The sequence below is a fragment of the Equus caballus genome, chromosome 25 (genome assembly GCF_041296265.1).
Source record: "Equus caballus isolate H_3958 breed thoroughbred chromosome 25, TB-T2T, whole genome shotgun sequence".
Lineage (NCBI taxonomy): Eukaryota > Metazoa > Chordata > Mammalia > Perissodactyla > Equidae > Equus > Equus caballus.
In genome coordinates, this window is record NC_091708.1 from 27,160,861 (window position 1) to 27,186,068 (window position 25,208).

Here is a 25,208-nt window from a genome sequence, read left to right on the forward strand (position 1 = left end):
TCCAGCCGCCCGCGGGTTCCCCAGCGCCACGCCGGGCCTCCCTGCCGGCAGCCATGGGTGCTCTGCCCCCTGCAGGAAGCTGCGCACAGCCAGGCGGCCGCATTTTCTTTCTCGCTTGGCTGCCCGTTCCCCCCACCCCACCCCTTTGGCTTGGGACTTTTCCTCAAGTTTGCTGAAACCAGACACCTTGCTCCACCGAGCCCGCGTGCGGCCACGGTTTAAAACGCCGCCTTCAGCGCCCCCTCCCCGCCCCCAGCGGAGACTTCAAAAGGCCCGGCGGGCGCCGCGGCCCCAGCACCTATGAGCCGCCCCCCGCGCGCGGAGCCCGCGTCGGAGTCCGAGGACGCAGAGCGGCCGAAGTTCGAGCGCAGGCGGACCGGGCCGGCGGCGCAGCACCGCGCGCTCATGCCCCTCCCGGTGCCCCTGCGCTCCGAGCGCCCGCGCCCAGTTTAGGGAAGGGGACCCCGCCCCCCCGCCCCCGCGCCCGCGCCCGGGGCTGCGGGGACCCATGAATACAAATGCCGTTAGGCGCCCGAGGAAGGACCGACCGTCCAGCCTCGCACCTAGGGACCCAGTAAGTGCCCCGGGGCTCCTGGAGCGCAGGGGGTACCGGTGTGTGTGTGCGTAAAGGTGCGCGCGTGTGGGGAGAAGAGTCCATGTGCTGGGAGTGAGTGCGTTTGTGCACGCGCGGGGTGGGCACTAGCGGGGAGCTGTGTGCAAGTGTGTGTGTGTGGGGGGGTGCGCGCGTGAGTGTGCGCACTTGGGGTGTGTACGTGGGGTTTGTGCGCGCGTGAGGGTGTGTATGAGAGGTGTGCGCGCGGGTGCGTACGTTGGGGGAGATGTGGCTAGGCCAGGTTAGGCTAGTGTGCATTTGTCCGCGTGTAAGCACTAGTGTGCATGCGTCTGCGTATGTGGAATCCGGGCGTGCGCCGGAGTCCAGACACCCCAGGGTGTGTTTGTGTGAGCCCAGAAGGAGTGCGTGGCTGTGCTTGCATGTGAATGACTGTGAGCGTGTGTCTGAGCTTGGGGTGAGTGTGGATGTGTGTGAGAGTGTGTATGCGCCAGTGAGCAAGCCGTGGAGGTGGAGGCGGAGGGGGCTCTGATGCCCGGGCTCCGAATGGGGTTGTGGGTGTGCGAATTTGCCTGGTGTTTGCGGCGGCGTCAAGGTGTGCAGTTCTGCGCTCCAGCGTAGGATCCGAGGGAGTCTGTGGTCGACTCTGGGGGCTTGGGGGCTGGGGTGGAGTGTAGGGTGAAGCTCTCATTTCTTACCAAACCGAGAGGGAAGAGAGAGGAGGGTGACGAACGTTTAACAAGCCCACCCACTACGTGCCCAGGAAAGTCTGTTTTCCAGGGAGCTCCGAATCTGGGAGGGAAATAGGGGTGTGTGTGTGTGTGTGTGTGTGTGGTAGGACAGTGGCTGTCGTTGTCCTGGGAGTCTGGACACTGCGTCCCGGTCCCAGATCTCTTCTTGGAACTCCGGGTTCCTTTCAGCAGTAGTCTGTCCCGTTTCTCCCTCTGTCTCTGCTCCCCAACTCGGGGACTCGCCATCTCCCAAGCCAGGAGTCCCGAATCTCCGGACTGTGATCGTCCGGCTGTGCAGCCTTGGCCATCGCTTGCCTCTCTGTGACTCTCAGTTTCCCCGTCTTTACAGGGGGTAGGGTTGGGGGGGGGGGGCGGTCTCCGCGGGGCTGCAGTGGGCCGGCGGGGGCTGCGTCCCCGGCTGAGGCCGGCAGGGGGCAGCAAGGGGCAGCAGAGGGCGGCCCGGCGCGGGGAGGAGGGAAGGTGGAGAGCCGCCGCGGGCCGAGACTTTAAATCGCCTTCATTTCCCCCAAATCCTTCCTTTTCCTCTCCTCCCCCAGGCCGGCGGGAGGCAGCTTCCACCGCCCTCCGCGCGCCCTCGCCCGGCCTTGCTCTGTCTCCGGGGACCGCCAGCTGCCCGCCTCCCAAAGTTTGCTCATCTCTCTTTTCCCCCTGCTTCTTCTTCCTTTTCGGTGGAAGCAGGAACAGAGCGAGGCAGGGGCGAGCGCGGCGGCGCCGGGACTCCTGGGACCATGGGCCTGGCGCGGGCGCCCGCGGGGCCCCGGCCGCGCTGCCTGCCTGCTCGGGCGCCCCAGGGCGCGGGGCTGCGCGGGGGGCGCGGGGGCCGCGCGCTCTGAGCCGGCCTGGCGCGGCGGGGCGGGGGGCTGGCGGCCCCATGGGGCGCGCCCACACTTGCCCCCGGGGCTCGGGAGCATGAAGTAGGGGCCCGCCATGGGAGCGGGATCGGCGCGGGGGGCCCGAGGCACAGCGGCGGCAGCGGCGGCGCGCGGGGGGTGAGTACGAGCTCGGGGATCCCCCTCCCCAGCTTCCTGCTGCTCCAGCCTCCGGGGAGGGCTGGGGTTCCCCGCCGCGCGGGACGCTTCCAGGGGAACGTCAGCTTCCTGCCCCTTGCTCTGTGCCCCTGCGTGGCGGGCCGCCAAGGGTTAACGCGGGCAGCGCCCCCGGCCCGGCGAGGTTGGCTGCGCGCCGCCCGCCCTGCCCCGCCTGGCCCGGCGGCCCGATCGCGGTGGGGTGGGGGGCCAAGGCGGGGAGGGTCGGTGCCGAGCGAGCCCCGGGGTCGATATGCGGGGTGAGGGGTGGCGCCTGGAGCGGCCGGCGGGGGGCGGAGGAGGGCTCTTTGGATGCTGGCGGTAGGAGGGGTCTCCGTTTCTGGCCGTCTCGGTGTGTTCCGGTGTCGGTGTCTCCAGGTCCCCAGCCTGGAAGTCTCAGTTTCTGTCTGTTCTTGGGAAACTGTCCACAAGTTTCTGGGACTCCGGGTCTCGGCTTCTGCTCCTGTCTCAGTGTCTGTGTGTTTTTGCACGTCCCCTGTTTCTGGAAATCTCCGCGTGTGTGTCAGTCTGTTTGGGTCTGTGTGTCTCAGTGTTTCCCCGCTTCTCTGGGGAAGGAGGGGTCTCCGTTCCTGTCCGTTTCCGCGTGTGAGAGAGAAAAAGAGAGAGTCAGCAAGCATGTCAGAGCAGAAAGGGCCTGGGAGATCTCCAAGTGGAGCCCCTCTTGTACAGATGCCCGGACCGAGGGCCAGAGCCGGGCGGGAATCCCCAAGGTGGGGCTGCGGCTGAGCTGGGACCCAGCGGCTCTGACTCCCAGCCCGTGGAGTAGGAGTTGTGAGACAGTGAGCATGTGCAAGAGCCGGTCGGAGTGTGGGTGTGTGTGGGAGCCAGCGAGGATGGGAGCAGCCCCTTAGGGACCGGGGACTGTGGCTCCTGCTTACTGTCCAGAGAAACCCAGACCTTGCTGCCTTTCTGTTCTGCCCCCAGGACCAGGGGACATTCCCAAGAGGCTGGTCAGGGCTGTAGCCCCACCCTACGGCCCCATGCCCTGCCCCCTCTGAGCTGGAACCAGGGGGATGACCGCCCCCCCCTTCTTTCCCATGTCTTGGAAAAAGCTGGGTGGTTGAGATTCCCCCGCCCCCCCTCCCCCCACCGCAACACACACACACACACACACACACACACACACACACACACAGCACCAGTAAGCACACTGCTGACTCATTTTCTCCAGAAGACCCTGTGCCAGGGCAGAGGCCAGCGGTTGGGTAGAAAATTGGTGCCAGGCAAGCACCCCACAGTGGGGCTCAAGCTTTGGGCAGGTGGGCAGTCGTGTTGTTTTGAGGCCCGGCCTCTGCCTTCTCCTGCCTCCCTGCCTCCCTCGTTGCCGCAGTGGCCCCCATCCTGTGCCCTCTGGCCCCTGCGTGCCTTCCAGCTTTGTGCCTCAGACCAGGCTCCGTGACATTGCCTATGGGGCACATCCCAGATCTGTCTTTCCTTTCCTTTCCTCTCTGGACTCATGGATGCTTCCATGGGCCCTGCTGTCTTTCAAGGCTCAGCTTAACAGCTGTCAGCTCCCCTGGTGGTGCACTGGGGGGCCCATCCGCTCTGTCCCTCTCTGAGCACATTCCTCCTGTGATGTCCTTGGCATAGTCTCTTCCCCCATTCCTGTGTCCAGGGATCCTCTTGATACCCCACAATCTGGCGTGGCACACAGAAATGTCCTATCGGTTGGCGGGGGACGGCTGAAGCCAGGTCCTTGTAGACTCGCGCCCCTGGCAGGCAGGTTGCAGGGCAGAAAGAGCCTGGCGATCAGACACTTGCAGTCCTGGCTCTGCCCGGTGAGCCAGGACCAGCCTCTCTCTGCTTCTCATTTTTCTCATCCACGAAACGGGCCTCTGAGTTCTCAGTGAGCAGGCTCTTGGGAAGATGAATGGGACCGTGCTTGCCCAGGGCTTAGAATAGTCCCTGGGATGTAGTAAGTGCTCAATAAACGGCAGCTGTTATTTGTATTATTATTCACTTCATCTTGAATGGATGTGTGAGTCAACTGGAAAATTCTGGGCTGCATCCTGTCCAGACGGATGAGCCGTCTGTGTTCCCATGGAAGAGGATGGAAGAGGTCTAAGGTGTGAAGAAAGGAGGTTGGGCGTGGCTGTCTGGGCGCACGGGGCCTGCCCGTCCCTGGAGGCAGGTGGAAGTGGTCCATCCTCCTTTGTTGTCCTGTGGTCCTCCGGCCAGCATCCTTCCCAGCTTACCCGGGGGAGCCCGGCCAAGCCCGCAGTCCCCAGGGCTGGTTTCCTGGTGTGTTTCAGTCTCCTGGATCTCAGCTCCGAGCTCTCAGTGGATGTTAAAGCTGGTCTGGGTCTCCGAGATCCTGTGTGTTCCCAGGTAACAGGGATGGAGGAAGACACAAGGAAACCAGCTGCAGGCTCTGGCAGCCTTGTGGTCCAGGAATGACCATATTTGGTGTCCTGGCAGGGGGCTTTTCGCAGGGGAAGGGTACACCTGCTTTTCCTCTGGGAGGGCTGTGTGGCCAGGCTGTGGCTGCAAGTTCAGGCTCCCTGAGCGCGGCTCCCGTTTCGGCTGCCTCTTGCCCTCTCTGGCCCCTGTGCTCTGGTCTTCCCGGCATTCTGGAGCCCTGGGTTTGCCGAGCCAAGGCCCACAAGTCAGCGGTGAAAACAGAAGTCTGGAAGCACAGAGCTGAGCCAGTGCAGGCACTGAATGTTATTAGCAGGAGCCTAAACAGGGCTGGAACGGGAGCACAAGGATCGGCAGGGCCTCCCTCTGGGAGCCAACTTTCCATGCCTGGCGCTTGGCTCTCCAGGCCACATCTCCGTTCCGGATGGTGAAGGCTGGGACTCTGGCAAGGAGGAAGCCCCTGGAAGTCTCCAATTTCTTCTCCATGGGAGACTAGTCAAGCGAAAAGGACTGTCTGCTAAGTAGTGGAGTCAGAGGATATGCGTCACTGACGTGCTGTGTGGCTCTGGGCAAGTCGCATCCCCTCTCTGGGCCTCAGTTGCCTGTGTCCACGAGGAGGGGATGGGACTAGAATCCGGCCTTTAGATGACCTTGAAGGACCTTCTCCCATTCTATACCCCTGCGGTATCCTTTGGCAGTCTGTGGTCAAGTGCACACAGAATCCGGCTAGGAGAGGGTCAGCTGTGTTTGTCGAGGTGAATGAATGGGGGGACAAATACTTTTGTCACAGGCCTCGGGGGCTGAAATTCTCAAGTTAGAAACCACAGTGTTAGGCAGCTCAATGGAAGAGAAGATTCCGGTCCCCTCTCTCAAAGCTTCGAGTCTTCTCTCTCCTGACCTTTAGGGATTAAAATTATTTCCCCCTAAGTTCCCCTCTTACTCTCTACAGAGTGCTTTCCTTGGTGTTACCCCAGCAGGAAAAGTCGACTGAGAAGGACATGGGGGCTTCTTGCATCTTCTCCTCTCCACTTGGCCTCTCGTTATTAGCTTGGGGAGCATCCTATGAAGGGGGGATGTGACGTAACATAGAGAGAGAGTTCAGGAGGGCTGGTGTCTGGAAAGAACTAGGGAGGGAGGGTGGAAAGAAATGGAACTGAAACTAGTGAGATTGTGGGAACCCCGGAAAGTGAGAGGCAGTGTCTTCTGAGAAGGCCTTTCAGGAAAAATGAGTCTTCCCCGGTCCTCTAAGTTCAGGGACTGCTGAGTGACAGAAAGTGCAGTCAGGTGCTTTATTGCAGGACTTGTCAGAGCCTTTGGTGCGCAGTTGTGCTTTGGGAACTGCCAAGCCTGGGATGTAGGAGATAGCTCATCCCCGATAAATCTGACCATGGTTTTCTGGAGTGTCTACCTGGTGGGTGTGAAGTTCTGAAGAATGATGACCCCAGAGCCTGCCCAGGGTGACCTTGAGGAAGTTCCTGACCTCTTGGAGCCTCAGTTTTTGTCAGTTCGAACAAAGCTGCCTATTATTTCTTTTCAGGGCTGATGAGGCTGCCGTTGGCTTCAAGCGAGCAGGTCACGCCGGAAGGGTCGGCCTCTGCTCTTGTCCCCAGGCAACGCCAGGGCCGCGAGGCACCCTGACGTTTAGTGATTGCTGGTGGGGAGTGGCAGCAAGGCTTGTGGTGGCGGGGAGAACTGGCCGCGTGAAAAAGGCACGATCGCAGCAGCAGCAGCAGCAGCTTGGAGAGGATGAGGAGGGACCGAGGGTTAGCCAGGAGCATCCTGGGAAAAAGTCAGAGGTGGGCGGGCCTGCTGGAGTGGAGGTGATGGGAAGGCACTTTTTAAAGGGCAGTGTCCCGTGAGACCACGTAATGGTCATTCCTTCTACAGACGTACACGGAGCACTTCCCACACGCCTGCCGGGCGCTAGGAATACAGGAGTCAACTAGACAGGTGTGGTCCCTGCCCTTCAGGGACTTAGGACTGGAAGAGGAAACAGGAAGAGAGACAATGAGACTCCTGCTGTGGCGGGTACATGAAGTGGACTGGGGGAGCTCACACCCAAGCTGGAATCTAACGCGTGTGGGAACTGACCAGGCCAAAGAGTGGTGTCTAGATAACAAGAGCAGCACGTGCAAAGGCCCAGAGGCTGGAGAAGGCTTTCGAGGGAACACCATCAGCATCTGAGTGCTGTTTCAGCTAGTTTGACTTATGCTGCAAGGAATTGACCCCATTCAATATGGCTTAAACAATAAGGAGAGTTATTACGTCCCCTATCAAGAGGTCCAAAGGAAAAGCAGTAGTAGGGTTGGCTAATTCAGCATCTCAAGTGTCATCAAACACCCACTATTTTTGCATTCTGCCATCCTCACGTGCTGGTGGGGCTTGTTACCTCATGCGCACAAAATGGCTGCAGCAGCAGCACATTCTCACTCAACAACGTACAAAGGCTAGAAGAAAACCTCTCTGTCCCTTTGAAATACTTCCCCAGAGGCCCTGGCAGGCATCCCTCCCATCTCATTGGCCACATTTGGGTCACATGCATGCCTAAACCAGTCATTGGCGTGGCAGATGAAATTCCCAGGATCGACTTAGACTTACCTAGATTCATCCTGGATCCTCTGAAGGTCAGGTGTCCCTCAACAAACAGGAAGGGGGGGCGTGGCTGTGGGCAGGTGACCACCAGCGTCTTCCTAGTGTCCGGTCAACGTTACCATTGATCCTCATTGCAATGAAATCGGAGTGTTGCTGTTAAATCAGAGGGCGTGAGCTTGTTTTCCAAGGCCCCCAGGGAGCTGGGAAGGGCCCAGACATCACCCCCAGCTGACGGGTTTCCTGGATCGCACGATTCCCCAGAAGCACGCCGTCCTCTTGGAAGTGGATCCTGGGCCTCTGTGTCGCGGCCTCAGCCCTCACCACCCGCCGGTCGAGGCTCTCTGCCCGCCTCCCTGCCGGCCGCCTCCGGCCACATGCCGCCCTCTCCTCTGGCCGCTCGGGGATCCGATGCCCCGGGTGGCTGGCTTCGGGTGTCTCTGTGCCTGCTCCCACAGGGAGGGGAAATCGGATCGCTGCCTCTGCCCTTCTTGGCAGGAGCCGCTGAGTGCGGGGGCCACAGGGATGGTGTGAGGGGCACTTCTGGGCCTGGTGCCAGGCTGAGGCCTTGACATGCGTGAGCTCATTTAATCCTCATGCCTGGCCTGCAGGATAGGGGGTGTCAGCAGAGGAGGAGACAGGCTCAGAGAGGCTGTGTGATTCACCCAGGGTCGCACAGCTGGTAAGTGAGGGGGCCAGGTTTGCACCTGGGTCTGCCTGACTCCCCAGGGTCTTCTCTCTTCCTTCCTCGCATTTTCCAGCAGCATAAAGCCAGGGAAGCAGCTCCTTAGCAAGCACTGGTCCTGGTTGGGGGGTCTTCTTGCGCTGCCTGCCTTGGGTGGGGAGAGTGAGTGCTCGTCTCCCCTGCTCTCTGAGGACGTCGGTCAGCCAGGCGGCCCAGCCTGGTCTTCCTACTGACCTTTCAGCCCTGGCTCTGCCGCCCACTGGGCCTCAAGAGCATGAGGCCGTAGTACAGATGGGGAGACTGACGTCCAGAGGGAGAGAGGAGCTGGCCCCTTCCTGCCCAGTGAGTCGGCTGCCACTTCCGAGCTGACCCCTGGGTCTCCTGACGCCCAGGGCAGAGCTTCCTGCGCAGCGTTTCCTGCCCCAGATTTGGTGTGTTGATCTGTCAAAGGCGAGGCTGTGTTCGTACTGTGTAAGCAGGTCCCGACCCTGGAGACCTGGAGCGTGGGCTGCACGGATGGGGTCCTAGAGCCGGTGCCTTGCCTCCCAGCCACCACGGGTGCAGCCAGGATGGGACCCGGGCTGGGTGATCCCCTCTCAACGCCCCCGCCGGATCCGGGCCAGAGGGTGGAAGCTGATGCTGCATCTGCTTGTGTCTCCCCGTCTCTAGGGGGTTTCTCTTCACTTGGATCTTAGTCTCGTTTGCCTGTCGCCTGGCCTCCACCCAAGGACCTCCTGAAGGTAATTCTCTCTTTTTTTTGTCCAGGGGAAGACAAGGGAGGACAGAGGGACCCGAGAAAGCGGGGGTCGGAGGCATCCATGCTGCTAACTGGAAATCAGTGCCTCGGTTTTCTCATCAATAGAATGGAGCCAGTCACTGGCAAATTCTCTCTGGGCTTGAAAGAATCATGGCTGGTCTTTCATAAGGGGCAGGCAGGGCTCAGGGTAGAAATGGGGACGGCTGAGCCTTCTGCTCCCATCGGGGCACAATTTGAAGAAGTCACTTGGGCTGTCAGCCTCTGTTGTCCCTATTTGTCCAATGGGTACTCCAGGAAAAGCTGAGAGGAGGCACCGAGGCCACCTAGCATTGCCCACGCCTGTGACCCACCCTCTCCTTCCCATGCCATCCCGCTCCTGCTCTCCCAGAGGAGCTGTCCAGGGGGCCGGGGCGGCGGCGGGCAGGCCACACGGCTGCCCGTGGAAACTGAAACCTCTCCCACATCTGTTTGTTAAGCAGCCACAATGCCTCTCAAAATAGCGGCCCTTACCCCTTCTCCATGCCCTGCCCATGCGCCAGGGCGGGCAGCCGGGCCCTCCCAGAGCCCCTGTGGCCTGACCTGGCCGCAGGGCGGGCACTGAGTACCAGGGAGGGGAGGGCCGTGCCCGGAAGAGACTCTTGCTGCCCGGCAACATTTTGTGCAAATGTCATATTTTCCGAGCTTGCTGTTTCCCCACAAAGTAGGTGAACAGCTGTCCAGAGTCCTGAGTCAGGCGGTGGGGGGGTGGGGGGCGGAGCTGCGTGGAGCCAGGTTTATGTAATAAAGGGATCTGGCCAGCTGGCTGCATCCTCCTTTCTTGGCGATGGGCTGCATTCATTCCTCTGTCCCCTCGCTCCTCACCCCTGATGGGACTCTGGCTGTGTCTCCGCCCTTCCAGCCGGTCTGGGGGGCTCTAGTGTGGGAGAGCGTAGTGGCTAAAAGCGCACACCCTGGAGCCGGGCAGCCTGGGTTCAAACCCCAGCTGTGGGCTTTGTTACAAGCCGTGTGACCGTGGGCACGTTATTCTAGCCAACTTTTCTAACCCTCGTCTATAGGGTGGGGATGATAAACAGCACTTGCTTCATAGATGGTTTGGAGAACCAGCGAGATAATACATGTAAGGCCCTGGATACATAGTAAGTGCTCAATAAATATGAGTTTTTATTATTGTTGTTAGTTATTTTATGTATCCAAAAAGTCTGGGCGAGAACAGCCCTGCCCTGTGTCCTGTGGAGCTCACAGTGGTCAGAGGCTTCTGGAAGCTCAGCGATGGCCAGCTCTGTGCATTTGGGGCTTTGCCCTGAGCTGTGGGGGAGGCCTGGAGACTGGCTGGGGTCAGCTTTGAAACCCCCTGGAGAGGACGATGAGGGAAAGCTCGTCGATGCCACCTGGCCTGGCCAGTTGTCACTGTCCCTGGGCAGTGCAGGTGTCTGTCAGCTGCGGTGTGCAGGGAGAGGAGTGTGCAGGCCTGGGGGCCTCCAGGGGACGGAGGAGGTTGGACAAGGGAGGGGTGGCTTTCTTGCCCCTCCCTCATCCCCAACAAATGGCGTCTCCCTTTTAAGTTGTTTATAGTGAGTTGCATTCCATGATAGTAAGAGATTTTCCGTGATGAAAACATATAAAATACACTGCTACTGGGAGGATCCTGACACCGTGGGTTATTTTAGCTCAGGACCTGGGGACAGACAGAGGTGGGAGAAAGGAGGAATTTGAAGTGAAATGAGGGCCCGTGGGTCTGAGGGAGGAATAAGGGTCTTCAAGCCAGGCCAACCCAAAATAGCAGCCTGCAGGCAGGGAAACTGAGGCCCGGGGCTCAGGAGGAGATCTACTTAGAGGTCCCGGGAGCAGGGGGTGGGGCAGGATGGTGAGGAGGACCGCCATTTCGCCTCCCTACAGCCCTATGGTGTGGGCGTTCTTCATAGCCCCCATTACAGCGCGGGGAACTGAGGCTCAGAGTCCAGACTCACGGGTGCTCTCGTCCGGCTCTGTGGTCTGGCCTTCTGACTCCAGAGCTGCTATGGAACCATTATGCTGCCAGGTTTCCAGCACCCAGGTTCTCAGTTTCTCACAGCCCATTTTTCTGTCCATCCATCTGTCCATCCGTCTCACAGTTGTCGACCGAGGGCCTACTAAGTGCTAAGGGCCGCCTTCAGCCCCGTGCACACCCCTGGCACCGGGCGGCGAGGGAGAGAGCACTCTGCACTCGGGCTGGGTTGCTGAGGGTCTCAGGGGAAGGGCCTGAGGACCTAACCCAGACCCCCATTCCGGAGGCAGCCTCTCCTTGCCTGCTGTGGAGCTCAGAGCCAGCTTCTGTAGACCCTGGCAGCTCAGCTGGTGGAGGAGGTCAGCTGATCTGCGAGGGGCGAGGTCAGGAAGCCATTCGATGAACTTCCTGGAAGCTGTCCTTTTGCTCTGTAGACCCCCCACCAACGTAGTCCTGGCCAGACCATGGTCGGACGTCCACACGCTGCGCCGGGGGACACAGGCTGCAGGGCTGCCTCGATGACTTCCTGTGCTCTCTCCGAAGCCACCCCGGGAGGAGGGGAGTTGTGGCAATGTCCTCTCCCTTCTGTGCAGCGAGCAGCTCCCCCTGCCTGCTCCTGCCAGAGACCCCCGGGGGTGGGAAGGGACCGGGGTCGGTTCCCAAAGGTGGTGACGGCAGTCAGGCCCCCTGGACATCCTTCCCAAGCTCCAGTGACACGTCCGTTCCTGTCACCCTGCTCCCTCACTTATGGGACTGCTTCCTGGAGGAGGTGGCTTTTGAGGCAGAGAGAAGGAGAAACGAGCCATGTCAGGCAGCCTCAAATATGCCTCGTGTGAGCATTGGGTGATGATCACTCATTTTAGTATTAGTGGCTGTCATTTCAAAGTGCTTATTTTGTGCCAGGCACTTTTTTCCAAGTGCATCAGAACCTCCTTGTGAGGTTGGTAGTACCATGACCCCACTTAATAGATGGGAAAACCGAGGCACGGAAGTCAGGGGGCTGGTGGTGGTGGTGGAGCTAGGGTTTGAACTTGGGAAGAGTGGCTCCAGAGCTGGTGTTTTCAGCCACTATATGCAAGATCGTGCAGCTGGGTGAGACTGGTCCTGGCTCTGGACTCTCAGCCACAACCGTGGAGCCGTGGGTGGCAGTGGGGGGCCCATCCTCACCGGCTGTGCACCCGGAGGGGCCCCGGGCTGGTGCGGGCCCTGACCGTGCCCCCTCCCCCTCTGCCCTCCCTCTGCAGATGTGGATGTCCTTCAGCGCCTGGGCCTCAGCTGGACGAAGGCAGCAGGCGGCCGGAGCCCCCCGCCCCCGGGGGTCATTCCGTTCCAGTCCGGCTTCATCTTCACGCAGCGGGCCCGGCTGCAGGCCCCCACGGCCACCGTCATTCCTGCCACCCTGGGCGCGGAGCTGGCGCTGGTGCTGAGTCTCTGCTCCCACCGGGTGAACCATGCCTTCCTCTTCGCCGTCCGCAGCCGCAAGCACAAGCTGCAGCTGGGCCTACAGTTCGTCCCCGGCAAGACGGTGGTCCACCTGGGACCCCGGCGCTCCGTGGCCTTTGACCTCGACATGCACGATGGGCGCTGGCACCACCTGGCCCTCGAGCTCCGTGGCCGCACGGTCACCCTGGTGACGGCCTGCGGGCAGCGCCGGGTGCCTGTCCCACTGCCTTTCCACAGGGACCCGGCGCTCGACCCCGAGGGCTCGTTCCTCTTCGGGAAGATGAACCCCCACGCGGTCCAGTTTGAAGGCGCCCTGTGCCAGTTCAGCATCCACCCTGTGGCGCGGGTCGCTCACAATTACTGTGCCCACTTGAGAAAGCAGTGTGGACAGGCTGACATGTACCGGCCCCGGCTGGGACCCCTCCTCCCCCAAGACGCTGGCTCACCTTTCGCCTTCCAGACCGACCTTGCTCTGCTGGGCCTCGAGAACCTGACCACTGCCGCTCCAGCCCTGGGGTCGCGGCCTGCAGGCAGCGGGCCCTGGGTGACTGTGGTGCCTCCCACGCCCTCCAAGCCCCAAAGGACTAGCACCATAGACCCCCAGCAGCGTGTCACAGTGGGAAGCCCAGCCTGGACCCCACTACCACCTGCCAAGCTGTCAGCCAGTGAATTGCTTCCTCTCACATCCCCAGCCTCGCCTGCCAGCAGCTCCAGATCTGTCCAGACATTGCGGAAGAGCACAGCCACCAAAATGCCCAAAAGTCCCCCGACCGAGCCTACAGCCCCTTCTTCAGTTGCCCCCGTCCAAAGCCCGGGATCCCCCCAGAAGGCAGCTCCGCCTTCCTTTACAAAGTCAGCCCGTCCCACGAAGAAGCCAGCGCTGCCCACTCCCCACCCAGCTCCTGCCAGGGTCTCCCGTCCCACCGTGAAGCCCATCCAGAGGAACCCCGGCACGCCCAGACCTCCGCCACCCAGCGGCCGGCCCCCACCTCCCGCCACTGGCTCCTCCAAAAAGCTCGTCCCCTCCGTGGTCCAGACTGAGACCAAGAAGAGCAGTAGGGCCAGTGAGCCGGGCCCTGCCCACACCGGCACACGCAGACCTCCCCAACCCACTGTTTTGCACCCATCACCTGCCCCCAGTCCTGGCTCCATCAGGACCACTCGGCCACCAGCCACCCTGGCTCTTGGTTCAGCCCCCACTGGAAGCAAGAAATCCACTGGATCAGAAGCCACGAGGAAAGCCAGACCCAAGAGCGGCCCCCGGAAGCCCGTCCCCCTCAGACCTGGGAAGGCAGCCAGGGACGTCCCGTCGAACCCTCCGACAGCCGGGCCGAGCCCCAGACCGCCCCAGCCCAGCCCGCAGACCACCCCAGCTCCGGCGTTGGCCCCCGTGCGATTCCCGTCCTCCAGCCCCCGGCCCATGAGCAGTGGCTATTCCTTCTTCCACCTGGCGGGACCCACGCCTTTCCCTCTGCTGGTGGGACCTCCGGGGCCCAAGGGAGACTGCGGTTTGCCGGTAAGACTGGGTGGGGTCTGCATGTTGCATGGAGCTCAATGGGAGATGGGGGCAGTTGGGTGAAGTCTTTGCTTCTGGTGAGGGAAGAGCTGGTTATGGGCAAAGTCCTGACTTGAACCCGTGTCCGCCGCTAGCCCAGCTCTGCTGCGTTCAGGATTGCACATCCCGTTCCGGATTTGTGAGCTGCTGGGGCACACTCAGGTCTGGGGGCTGCCCCCAGGTGAAAAGCATCCTGGGCTTTGCTGGGCCCCGGTCCCAGGTCATTCTTTGCTATCCCGACTGTCAAGGTCGAGTGGCTTAAGGAAAACCATTAACCAACTGGCCCCAGGTCCCACAGCCTCCAAACCCAGCTCTCCGATTCCTGGAGCAAAGCCTCTGGGCCCCTCAGCTTGTCTGGGAGCTTCGGACAAAGGTCTCGCATGGGTAGTCCTGGGTTTGTTTTGTTTGGCACACGTAGCATTGTTTTAAAATGTTTAAGCTGCTAATATTTAAAAAAAAATTGGGAGCTTCCATATAAAAGACCTGGTGACCAGCTTCTCTTGGAAACTGGAGAAACGCAGTGGCCCGTGGGCTGTGGCTGGGTCAGGGCTGCCCCGTTAGGACAAGCCTGCTTCTGTCTGCCGCAGTCCCCATGTTTCCCAGTTGGGTCTTCCAACTCGGTCCTTTCACCCGTTTGTGTCGCCTGCCTGGCTCCTGCAGACATTTGATTGGTGGCCCCTGGTAGAGGAGTTTGGGGCGAGGAGAGTCAGGCCTGAGCAGTCAGGGACGGGAGACGGAACATTCCACGTGCAGGAGACGGCCTCAGGGTCGGTGCCTCCAGGGTGCCTGGGACTGTCTCCAGGGGCAACGACCTTTCTGCAGCTGGAGGCCAATTCCTCCGGGTGGGGAATGGTGGGAGAGAGTTTCCAGAACGCTCGGGCCTCTGTGCTCCTGCCTCGGACCTGACCACCGTGGGGTCTTCTCCTTCCTGGGGCCCCGTTTTCCACCGGGCTCTGTGTTTGAGGGGAGACTCCCTACAGTGGGGAGACAGTGGCAGATCCTGGGAATTCCTGGGCCTTACAAACACACTTAATGAGTTTTAATAGCCATTAGAAATAATATTTATTCAGCCTGTCTCCAAGGGGACTGAGAGCTCGTTTTTATTATAACCATATTGTGGAACTTATGGAAATCGTATGCATTGCTGTGCAATTATGTCAGCGTGCTGCTCGAGTCCCCATGTTCTGAAATTGGCAGGGGAGAGAGCTGGGAGCTGAGCGAAGGAGGAGAAACCGTGTTCACCCTCCAAGCTACCCGACCCCACTCAGGCACCAGGTGCCTTGGGCCCCAACAAACCAGGTTCCCGAGCTGCATGGGCGCCAGCTCACTGGCTGCGAGGCCAAAGCAGGGTGAATTGCCCCCCTCTGACAGAGCGTCGCGAGGTTCGGGGTCTCCACCCCGCCGAGGAGAGGAGGCCAACCCTGCCTCCCCAGGGGTGTGTGGTGTGGAGACAGGACGGCCGTGTCCGGGCCAGCAGAACTGGAGCAGGAGCGTTTTTTTCCGATGTAGAATTTGCCTTTTGAGCCTGTTGGATGCCTGAGCCATATCCTTTCCTCCGAGATTTGTTGATGTGGGCCAACTGAAGGTGAGGCCTCCGGCCACATCTCCTCCTTGAGCTTCCCCAGGATCGAAGAAGGTCCTGGAATCGTCCTGTTCAGACAACAGATGCTTAGGGCTCATTCAGCTCAACCTTCTTCACTGGCCATGTGAGGAGCCTGGAGACTGTGCCCAGAGAGGGCCAGGACTTGCCCCAAAGCCACACAGCACAGAGGAGTCAGAGTTAAAGTTTGCACCCCAGCTCTAGACTCCAGCACATTCCATTCCACCCCAGAGTGTCCACTCTGAGAGCCTAGGACTCAGGACTGAGAGCTGGTGGCCTCAGAGATGTGTTAGAGCCTGTCGTTGTCCTCAGAGGAAGAGCTTACATCTAAAGAATCTTCTTTTCTATACCCGTCACATTTATGAGCTACGTCCATGTGTGCGGCGTCTCCCTGTAGGACCTCGTGACCGCTGGTTCAGGAGGGCGGGATGTGTGCTAATCCGTGCTCTGGAGGTGAGGGCACATGGTTGGGGGGACCACAGACTTGGCCAAGGGCACCCAGCACATTCTTATAGGAGTTGGGGTGCGACTCTGGGTCCCCGACTTCCGGCGAGGACTGGGGCCCTTCCTGTTTCTCCAACCCTGAACAGACAAGGACAAGAGGGAGGACGTCTGTGTGCTCGGGTGGCAGCCTGCCTCCGTGACCTCATCCCACCCTTCCCCAGCTTGGAACCTAGCTTCACTCCAACAGGAGCCAAGAAGCTTCTAGAAGCTTTATCCAGTCTGCTGGGTGGCAGGTGGCAAACTGGTCATTTATGTTTCACCAGATACCAGACATTATATAATCGCAGTGGCATCTCTGAGCGGCAGTGACAAGAGCTCGTGTTCCTTCTGTCGTCTCTCATCTGCCCCCAACCCGCGTACACGTTCAGGATCTAAGGCAGCAGAGAAGAAGCTGTGCTGCCTGTGACAAGGGGCTTAATTGTCCCCAGTCTGGGGACATGCAGACCTGGGTTCAAATCCTGACTCTGTTCCTTGCTGGCTCTGTGGCCCTCACCCCATGAAGCCTCGGTTTCTGCAGAATATGGGATGACACTAGCTCCCACCTCCTGCGGGGAGGCAAGCTGGGCGATGGCCAGGGCTGCCTCGGAGCTCTATTTTTGCCGGGTGACTTTGGGGAATTTCCTTGCTCCCCCTTGGGGCTGTCTCCCCTCGGTGACAAGAGCTCCCTCCTTAGAACTGACAGTGGGACCTTTCAGAGCCGAGAAGGGTGCCGTGGCTGTGTGGGACCCGTTCCCCACGGCTCTCGAGGGGCACGAGACGCTCTGGCAGAGGCCGAGGCAGAGGGCTGGGCCCAGGCCTGCCAGGAGTTGTAGCCACTGAGCGAGGGAGCTCCGTGGGAGCCCCCGGCGCGGGGGGAGCATGGAAAAGCTGAGCTTGGCCCCGGGCGAGCAGGGCGGGGAGGCTGTGGTTCACAGAGGCTGCACAGAAGCTGCACAGAAGCCCCACGCCTGGGAGGAGGCGAGTCAAGGCCTCATTCATTCACGTCGGGCTGCTGGAATTTGCACGAGCTTGCTCTTTCTGTGAGCGTCAACCCGGGGAGACCCAGCTGAGGGCCTGGCCCCCAGCAGATGCTCCGTGACTATCTGGGAAATGAATGAAGGCATTTGATCCATACAAGAACCAGGTCGTCCTGACTCTCAGGCCAGGCCCCTTGAGGTTACCCAGATCTCTGCTGCTGCTGGCGCGAGGAGGCTGCCTGGAGTGCACAGAGCACACAGACTTTGGGTTTGGAATGACCTGGGTTTGAACACTTCCCTTGTCCAGCCATCCTTTCAGCAAACATTGATTGAGTGCCTTCTAGGTGCCAGGTGCTGTGTGACCTTTGGCAAATCGCTTAACCTGTCTGAGCCTCAGTTTCTGTTTTGATAAAGTGGGGATAAGGGTCAACCTACCTTTCCCAGGTTGTTGTGTGGACTGAGTGAGATGAGTGCCATAAAGCAACCAGCACTAGAGCCTGGGTCCCGGTGGATTGTCGTGGCTGATGACTCATGTGCTGATGGTCGGCAGGGGGGCGGGCATTGTCGCACTAAGACAACCAGGAGGGTCTGGACGTGGGAGAGCCTTTGTACTGTGGGCGGTTAGGAATTGGGGCTAGATCTTGAGAAAGTCAAGCCTTATACCCATGTCCTCTAGAGCCCCGGAGAATGGATGGGGTTTGCTTTGTCTGGAGACTATGGGTTTGGAGCCTGGGAGCTGGCCCAGGAGAGCGAGAGAGCCTAGGGTGTGGCCTCAGCGTCCCTGGGCACAGCAGGCATCTGGGGAGCGAATGGAGAAACACCAGCACCCGCACGTAGTCTTGGAAGATGGGTGTTGTGTCCCCATTTTACAGCTGGACAGACTGAGGCCCAGAGGCACAGGGAGATGCAGTAACTTGCTCCAGGCCACACTGAGAAGCCCTGGCCCAGCTGGCTCTTCTCTAGGACAGAGACGGGATGTCTTGGCACCCTGTGGGCTCTGCTTGGGAACAGCCGTGAGCTCAGGTGGTCAGAGATGGGAGGGCCCCGTGAGCCAGGGCCCTGGCCGCCCCCATCAGGCTACAGCCACTGAGCAGAGGCCCAGCGACTGCAGGTCGTGGCTCAGGGTCACCCCGTAGTTAGTGGCACACACAGGACCGGACACAGATCCCAGGCCTGTGAAACCTCTGCTTCTTGCTGCCAGGGGCTTTGCCAGACGGAGTCCTTCCTGCAAGGCTTGGCAGGCGGGCCCTCGCAGCTGGACACAAGGGTGGGCTTGTTCCGAGGGATGGGGTTCCCCTGGGTCTGGCTGTCAGAGGTTGGGACCCTTGGGGGATCCCAGGGCGGGGGCTGCTTGGCTGTTTCCATGGCTCTGTTCGCCGGAGCCCGGGCCTCGTCGGCCGCCCCCAGGCGGGCCTGCGCCCCCACTCCCCTCCCCCTCGGGCCCGGGCCCTCTCAGAGGCCCCGTTGTTTGCAGCGTGGAGTGGAAAATCCCACCGCGGCTCCGTGAATCATCCCCGAATCACCCGCTCAGGCTTCGGGCCCTGGAAAGAAATGGCAGCATTTTTCCACTGCATGGGGACCAGGCAGGGTCTGGGAGCAGGGGACGGGGGCAGGGGGCACTGACACGGAGAGCGCCCAGTGCGGGAGGGTCAGGCCCCTGGCTGCAGCCTGGTGCTCCCACGTTGGTGGACGCCCCGGGCTGACCTCACAGGCTGGGCCCTGGGTCCTGACTGGTGCTCGGAGTCTGCTCAGCAGATGTTGTGGGTGAGGTCAGTCTCCAGCCGGGATGCCCCCATTTCTGGGGCCAAAGAAATGCCAAGAGGGAGTGTCCATCCTCCCTTGAGGCAGCCCTGCCAAGCCCTTCACCCCTCTGGGCCTGGGCCTTCATCCCTGTGAGTTGGGCATGAGCTCACCTTTCCTCGTTCGCCGATGACCCAGAGGAGGAAAGCATTCAGGAAATGCCATTGTTGGAAAGGTTCCGGGATGTTCATTTCACAGATGCCCGCACAAGGGAAGGGACTTACCCAAGCTTGCACACTTAGTCAGAACACACCTGGCCAGGATGGTCTGTGTGGGAGCTGCCCGGGATAAGCGAATGAGTCAAATGCTCCTGGGTTGAATCCACGCTCTGCCTGTTGGCTGTGTGGCCTTGGGCAAATCACTTTGCCTCTCTGAGCCTCTCTTCGGCTTCTCATCTGTTACAAGGGCTCGATGACGATAACGATGCCCACAGTGGTGCTTACCCTTAGCCCCTGCATTTCCATTTAATTCCGGGTCACCTGGACGAATAGGGCCACCCAGGGCCTTCTAGGAAGGGAGATCTTGGCTCTCCCCAAAACACAGATGCTGAAGAACGTGGCTTACAATTTTGAGTTGGGGAGGTGCCAGCAGCTTACTGATCAGAAACAGCTAACTTTTGGGCATTAACTGTGTGCCAGGCACCAGGATGAGTGCCTTCTACAGGTTATCTGTCAGCTAGATGCTGTTATATCCTCATTTCACAGTCAAAGAAGGAAAGCTGGAGACCGGAAGTAGCTTGCCTGGGGGTGCGCAGGGGGAACCCAGGCCCCCGGCTTACACTGGACTCTGTGGCTCCCGGGGAGACTCGAAACCGTCTCCTGAGCCCCCAGGCTCTGGATGGAGGCAAGACTGCTGCCAACTTGGCCAGAGGTCCCCGGAGGCTCAGAGGTGGCCGGGGCCGGCCCAAAGTCACACAGCAGCCCCCCTCCCTCCACCCGGGCTCTTTGCAGTGACCCGGGGCCTCGGGCCCCCTATCTGCCCATCTGCATCTCTCTCCGGAGTTGTCTTCACGGCTGAGCAGGCACGGGGTGTGCACAGGCCAGAACTGTGGACCGAGGCGCCCAGCGTGAGATCTGGATTAATTACCAGCCAAGCCGGACTGGGTTTTCAACACGGATTTTAACTCTGGGCAGGAAACCTGGAATCTCGTTGATGGTTATTTGAAACAAATGAATTCCCCAGGCCTCACACATCCTCGAAATCCTGGCTGCCTTCGAAGGCTCCGTGTTGGGCTCGTCCCGTCAGGCACACTCTCTTCATCCTCCTTGACTCCTTTGGGGGAGATGGGACGGGACTGAAGCCACCGCAAAGCCGGGCAGCACAGACTCGGGCTGAGGGGCCCACGCAGTCTCCAGCTGTTTAGGGGCAAACCCGGGATCTGAACAAAGGTCAGCCCACGATTTAGCAGGTCTGCCCGGCTGCCTCCTTTCCTGTGTGAGGAGAAGAGCGGGAGGTCAGATGGTGCTTCTTGGAGGCTGTGCTGTAGGTTTAGGCCTCTCTCTTGTGGGAAATGGGGAGCCATTGAATGTCATTGAGCAGGAGGGTGCCTTGGGCGCACGGAGCTATGTGGAAGCGGACTGGAGAGGGGAGAGGGTGGAGGTGGGGTGGAGGACAGATGAGGTGGCTGTTGCGGGTTCTTGGGGAGTGATGAAGGCTGGACCAGGCTGTGGCCGCTGGAATAGATGGAACGTTTGAGTGACGGTCGCATCCCAGGCAGTGTGTTGGGCATTTACCTTCTCTCATTGCCTCCTCACAATTTTCCTGGGAGGAGGGTGTTATTGCCCCATTTTATGGGCATGGGCTGGTTGAGGAACTCACCCAAAGCACGCTTGTAAGTGGCAGCCCTGGCATTTGAACCCAGGCCCGTCGGATGCAAAAGCCTGTGCCTATGCCCCGTCTGTCGCGCTGCCTCCCCGTGGTGCAAAGATGCTCCATGCGGCCTTGGACAAGTGCCTTCCCCACTCTGGCTCTGCCGAGAACTCGACTGAGCCCTGAGGTCTCCTGCTGTTGCATTTTATCAAATTTTTGGTGGAGCCCTGGGGAGAGATGACTCATATTCCGTTAGTTCCTTTGAGGAGAATGTGCTAGGAGAGGAGACCGGCTTCTAAGCAGACAATTCCCCAAATGATAGGGTGGCCTTTAAAGTAGAGGGAAAGACAGGACTTGGCTCAACCTGGGGGAGGGATCAGAGAAGGCTTCCTGGAGGAGGTGACACTCTGAGTAAATTCACCGGGTAATCGAAGATGAGAGCTTCAAAGACTGAGAAACAGCAGCTGCAAAGGCCTGAGAGCCCCAAAGAGCGGGGGTTCCTCAGGTACGGACCTCTGAAGACCCCTCTTCTGGGTTTCTGTGCCCAGAGCTCTAGACAGGTTTGTTGAATGACTGCTTGAAGCCATTCTTTATTGCCACTTGGCACTAACGCTGTCTTCTTATTTTCTCTTCAGGGTCCCCCTGGGCTGCCTGGGCTCCCTGGACCCCCTGGGGCACGGGGGCCACGGGTAAGTGATCACACGGAACTTTGATTGGCTCTCGGGCCTGTGTCCTGCTGCCCCTGAAGTCCCAGCTTTGCTGTGTGTCCTCAAGCTGTTCCCTGCCCCTCTCTGGCACCGATGTTCCCCTTTGTCCCTTGGAGTGGACTTAGGGCTCTTAGGGGCGCTGTGTGGACAGACACGGCACGGGATGGCGATGACCTCTTGCAGGGTCTCTGTTGTCCACTGTAGGCATCGCCCTTGGCAGCCTCCTTGGCAGTGGAGAAGGGGTTTCTGAAGACCACCTCCCCTGAGCTGATGGCCTTTGGTGTTTCTCCAGGAGAGAAGCTGACCTGGGAGGACGTGACCCTTGCATCCATCTTCCCCTCCCTGCAGGGCCATCCTGGGGGCGGGGATGCTGACATAGGCGCTGGCTGGGCTGTGCCGGCTTGGGGATGAGCTCTCTGTGCTGAGAGCTTCACCCGGGGGCTGGAGGAGTACTTGGCAGAGCTGCGGTGGCTGATAGGAGCCAGCCCGAGCCTGGGAGGGAAAAGCAGCTCGTGTGTGTCATGCCTGGCGCGTCGCTTACGCTGCTTTATTTGCTCCCCCTCTCCAGAGCCCCCACGGGCGAGGATGATCACTGTCATTTCAGAGATGAGGGAGCGGAGCATCTAGGAAATAGCAGAGCCGGGGCTGGGACCCAGGCTCTTCACCATATGCTGGGACCCTTGGGGGGTCCTCTTGGAGGGGAGTCTGACCCTTCCCAAGAGGGCTGGGACCCACGGCGCCTGGCATCTGTGCCCAGGCTGAATCAGCCTTTCCCACGCTGGGTGCCTGGCGAGGCCCTGGCAGAGAGAGCTGCCTGGGGCATATTTTTAGCTCGGAGCCCAGCGGATGGTTCTGGTTATGCAATTACTTGAGCCCTAGTTCCCTGCAGACCTGGCCCTGTGCTGCCTGGGCCCAGGGATCTGGAATCTGCTGTCTGAAGCGGCATTTCCTCCTGGCTTCAGAGGCTCCGTGGAGCACATGCCCAGAGCTGGGGACCACCGAGGTGTCACGGACCCTGCCAGCCCCGGGAGCTTGCAGCCTGGGACCAGGATGAGGCCCTTTGACCTGGCGTTCCGGGCTCAAGTGTTCTGCCTGGGGCCCCCAGACCCCTCCCGAGGCCTCCGCCCCTGAGCTCCGGCTGTCCTCTCGACCCAGACAGAGTGCCCTCCTTTGCTAACTCTCCCTCCATCCCTGGCTCAGATCAAGTGCCGCCTCCTTTTCTGAGGACCACCCCCTCCTCGGAGCTCCTGCAGCAGTTGACTGTCCCTCTGGATGGCACAGGTCACTTTCTAAAAGCTCCCTTTGACCTCTGAACTCTGTTGGCTGAGCTGCCTCTGAGGGATCTCATCTCGTCTTCCCAGCCAGCCTGAGAAATTGGTTCCAATATTATCCCCATTTCACAGGTGGGGAAACTGAGGCTCATAAAGGTTCAATGACTTTGGATAAGGTCAAACAGAGTCATTGCAAGAGCCAGGATAGAACCAGACAGTCTGACTCCGGAGCCTATGATCTCAAACCACCTATTATGCTGATTTTTCCATCTGCTGTCCTGAGCCCCTCTGGGCAGAGACGGACTCTGTTTCCGTCTCTTTCTTACACGATGCCTAGCAGAGTGCCCCGCAAATGGTTGCGGACGAGTTCTAGTCCGAGAGCCAAGAACATTTCCACCAAGAAGCTGTGTGATCTTAGGCAAGTCCCTTCCCCTCTCTGGGCCTCAGTTTCTGCATCTATAAAACGTGGGATCTCGGTAAGGCATTTGCAAGGTCCCTCCCAGCTCTGAAATTCCACGAGTGAGGGAATGACTCTCCTGACATCCTTCTCAGGCTCTCTGTGTGCCCCCACCCCCGTCATACTGTTTCTAGACTGGAAATTCCATAGATCATAAAATTCCAAAGATAATAGCATGCTAGGATTAAACTGTCCCAGCTCCCTTCTGCACAGATGGCGGCTCTGGGGCACAGAGAGGGGCAGGGCCTTACCTGAGGTCACCCACAGCTCTGTGGCATGCCCCATCCCACCACCACATACTCCCCCGGCCCAGGGAGGGACGGTGGGGAATCCCTGGGCCCTCCCCCACCCTGCTTTCTGGGCTGCAGCATTTATAGAATTGGTCTGCTTGGCTCCCAGTCAACTATGTGTTTCGTTTCTCTGCAAGGCTGTGGCTGGAGCGGGGTGGGAGGTGGGGGCAGGGCAGCGGGGAGCCCCCACCCTCACAGGCTGCAGATGGGTGGCAGAGTGCTCCAGCCCCCCATCTTTGGGGCAGCACCAATGGCGAGAGGGGCTTGCTCTTGACCTCGCCTGGCACAGCCCACGCCTGGTTCTGGGGCGCTGGAGGGGAGGGGCCCCTCCTCCAACACCCCCCCGCCCCCCCAACCTTGGCCCAATTCAGGCTGAGCTGTGAGGTTCATCCCCGGGAGGCTGGGTTGGGGTGAAGATCTGGGGTCTTCCAGTTTCCCTGAGACCACCGAGTCCCAGCCACTCATAGGACAGATGGGGAGACTGAGGCTGGGCGGGAAGGCTCAGAACTGGGGCCACGTTCGCATCTGGGTTACTTCCATGTGCCAGGAGGTGGTGTGTGCTGGAACATCAGGAGGGGCCCAGAGGGGTGATTATTTAGAGGGAGGGTCACCTGGGACCCTGTTATGAATCCCCCAAGCTGAGTGAACTGCTGGGCGCTGCTCCTTCTCCACACGGTCGGAGAAGGGGCGGGTCTGGGTTCAGGCATCGAGGAAGGGGGAGGTGCCTGGGTCGGAATGTGACAGGCTGCAGCTGGGAATTTGGCCTTGGAGAAGGAGGAAGGAAGCGAGTTCATACACAGTTAGCCAGATGAGTCAAGAGGGGCCGGGGATGAGGGCAGTGTGTCTGGAAGCTGGGGTGGTGGGGGGCACCCGTTGAGGTGGCTCTCCCCACCCCCAATACCCCAGATGATTCTGTCTGGACAAAGACCCTTAGGATGCACCCGAGTCTGAGGGCTCTGTTTATGTTACTAGCTGCAAGACTCTGGTCCAGGCCCCTTGCTGGAGAAAGTGGACATAACAGGCCCCAGCTGTGGTAAAGGGGATTTGGATATGGCCTGGAAAAATCCAGGGCCGTAAATAAGCCCTGGACTTGAAGCCAGCAGGCTGGGGTCCTGACCCCCGCTTGGCCACCACTCTGCTGCGTGACCTTGGCCAAGACTCTCTGACTCTCTGGGCCTGGTCTTCCCAGCTGCTTCGTGGTCCCTGGAGGACCCTGCAAGCTTGGAGCTTGTCAGCATCTAAGAGAGAGCTCTGACCACGTGTCGTGGCCAGAAGAGGGATGTGCCTTTGTTGAGAAGGGGCCAAGTGCCCCCTCCACTGAACTCTCAACTCCAAAGGCTCAGACAACAGCCCTGTCGGAGTCGAAAGAGTGGAGAGGCTCCGTTAAGCAGGAGGAGTCCTGGAAGGCTCCTTGGAGGAGGTAGCATTTTAGTCAGGCCTTGAAGGATGGCTTGGGTTTCTGCTGGAGGGGATGGATGGGAAAGGCACGCCAGATGATGGGAACAGCGTGGCAGAGGGGATGAGGGAAGAAAGTTCCAGGCTTGGTCCGGGGCAGCCAAGAGCTCAGAGTGCTGTGAGCCCGAGGAAGCCAGCCTGGGAAGGGCTGACGGGGGCGGGCGGAGAGAGTGCGGACAGGCTTGGGGAGCTTGTGCTCTGGAATCACGCGTCTGAGCTTAAGTGTTCTCCGTGCCCCTTAGCGGCTGGGTGACCTAAGAAAATGATAAACCTCTCTGAGTACCGGCTTCCTTGTCTTCAAAATAGGAATCATGGTAGCGCCTCCCTCCTGGGTTAATAGGCTAGAATGAGGTGATTCATGGAAGGTGCTCAGCAGAGGGCCCGGCGTTCAGGGAGTCCTCCCACAAAGCAGGCCACTGTCGCCTTACTGCTAGGACTTGGCTGGGAGCGCGGGGAGGCCCGGCGGACAGAAGGAACGTGCCGGACGCCGCAGTGGGAAGTGGAGTGACTCCTGTTTTCCCCTCACCTCCTTTTCTCTTTTCCCTTTCAGGGTCCTCCTGGGCCTTATGGAAACCCAGGCCTCCCTGGGCCCCCGGGAGCCAAAGTGAGTACTTGCTGT

The 25,208-nt window shown here is 60.0% G+C and overlaps 1 protein-coding gene across 5 annotated transcripts in view; it reads left to right on the forward strand.

Annotated features, from left to right (window-relative positions):
* Positions 1-503: 503 nt before the first annotated feature.
* The window catches only part of COL27A1 (collagen type XXVII alpha 1 chain), a 144,235-nt gene continuing 119,530 nt past the window's right edge, over positions 504-25,208 (forward strand). For 4 of the 5 annotated variants that reach the window (XM_023628721.2, XM_023628725.2, XM_023628726.2 and 1 more), the window contains exons 1-5: positions 2,157-2,312; positions 8,671-8,741; positions 11,987-13,701; positions 21,045-21,098; positions 25,140-25,193. In XM_023628721.2, coding sequence (XP_023484489.1) covers positions 2,251-2,312; positions 8,671-8,741; positions 11,987-13,701; positions 21,045-21,098; positions 25,140-25,193 — 1,956 coding nt within the window. In that variant the 5' untranslated portion in view covers positions 2,157-2,250. Of the gene's footprint in view, positions 575-2,156; positions 2,313-8,670; positions 8,742-11,986; positions 13,702-21,044; positions 21,099-25,139; positions 25,194-25,208 lie in introns of those variants that run through there. The other variant, XM_023628722.2, reaches the window with a different exon arrangement.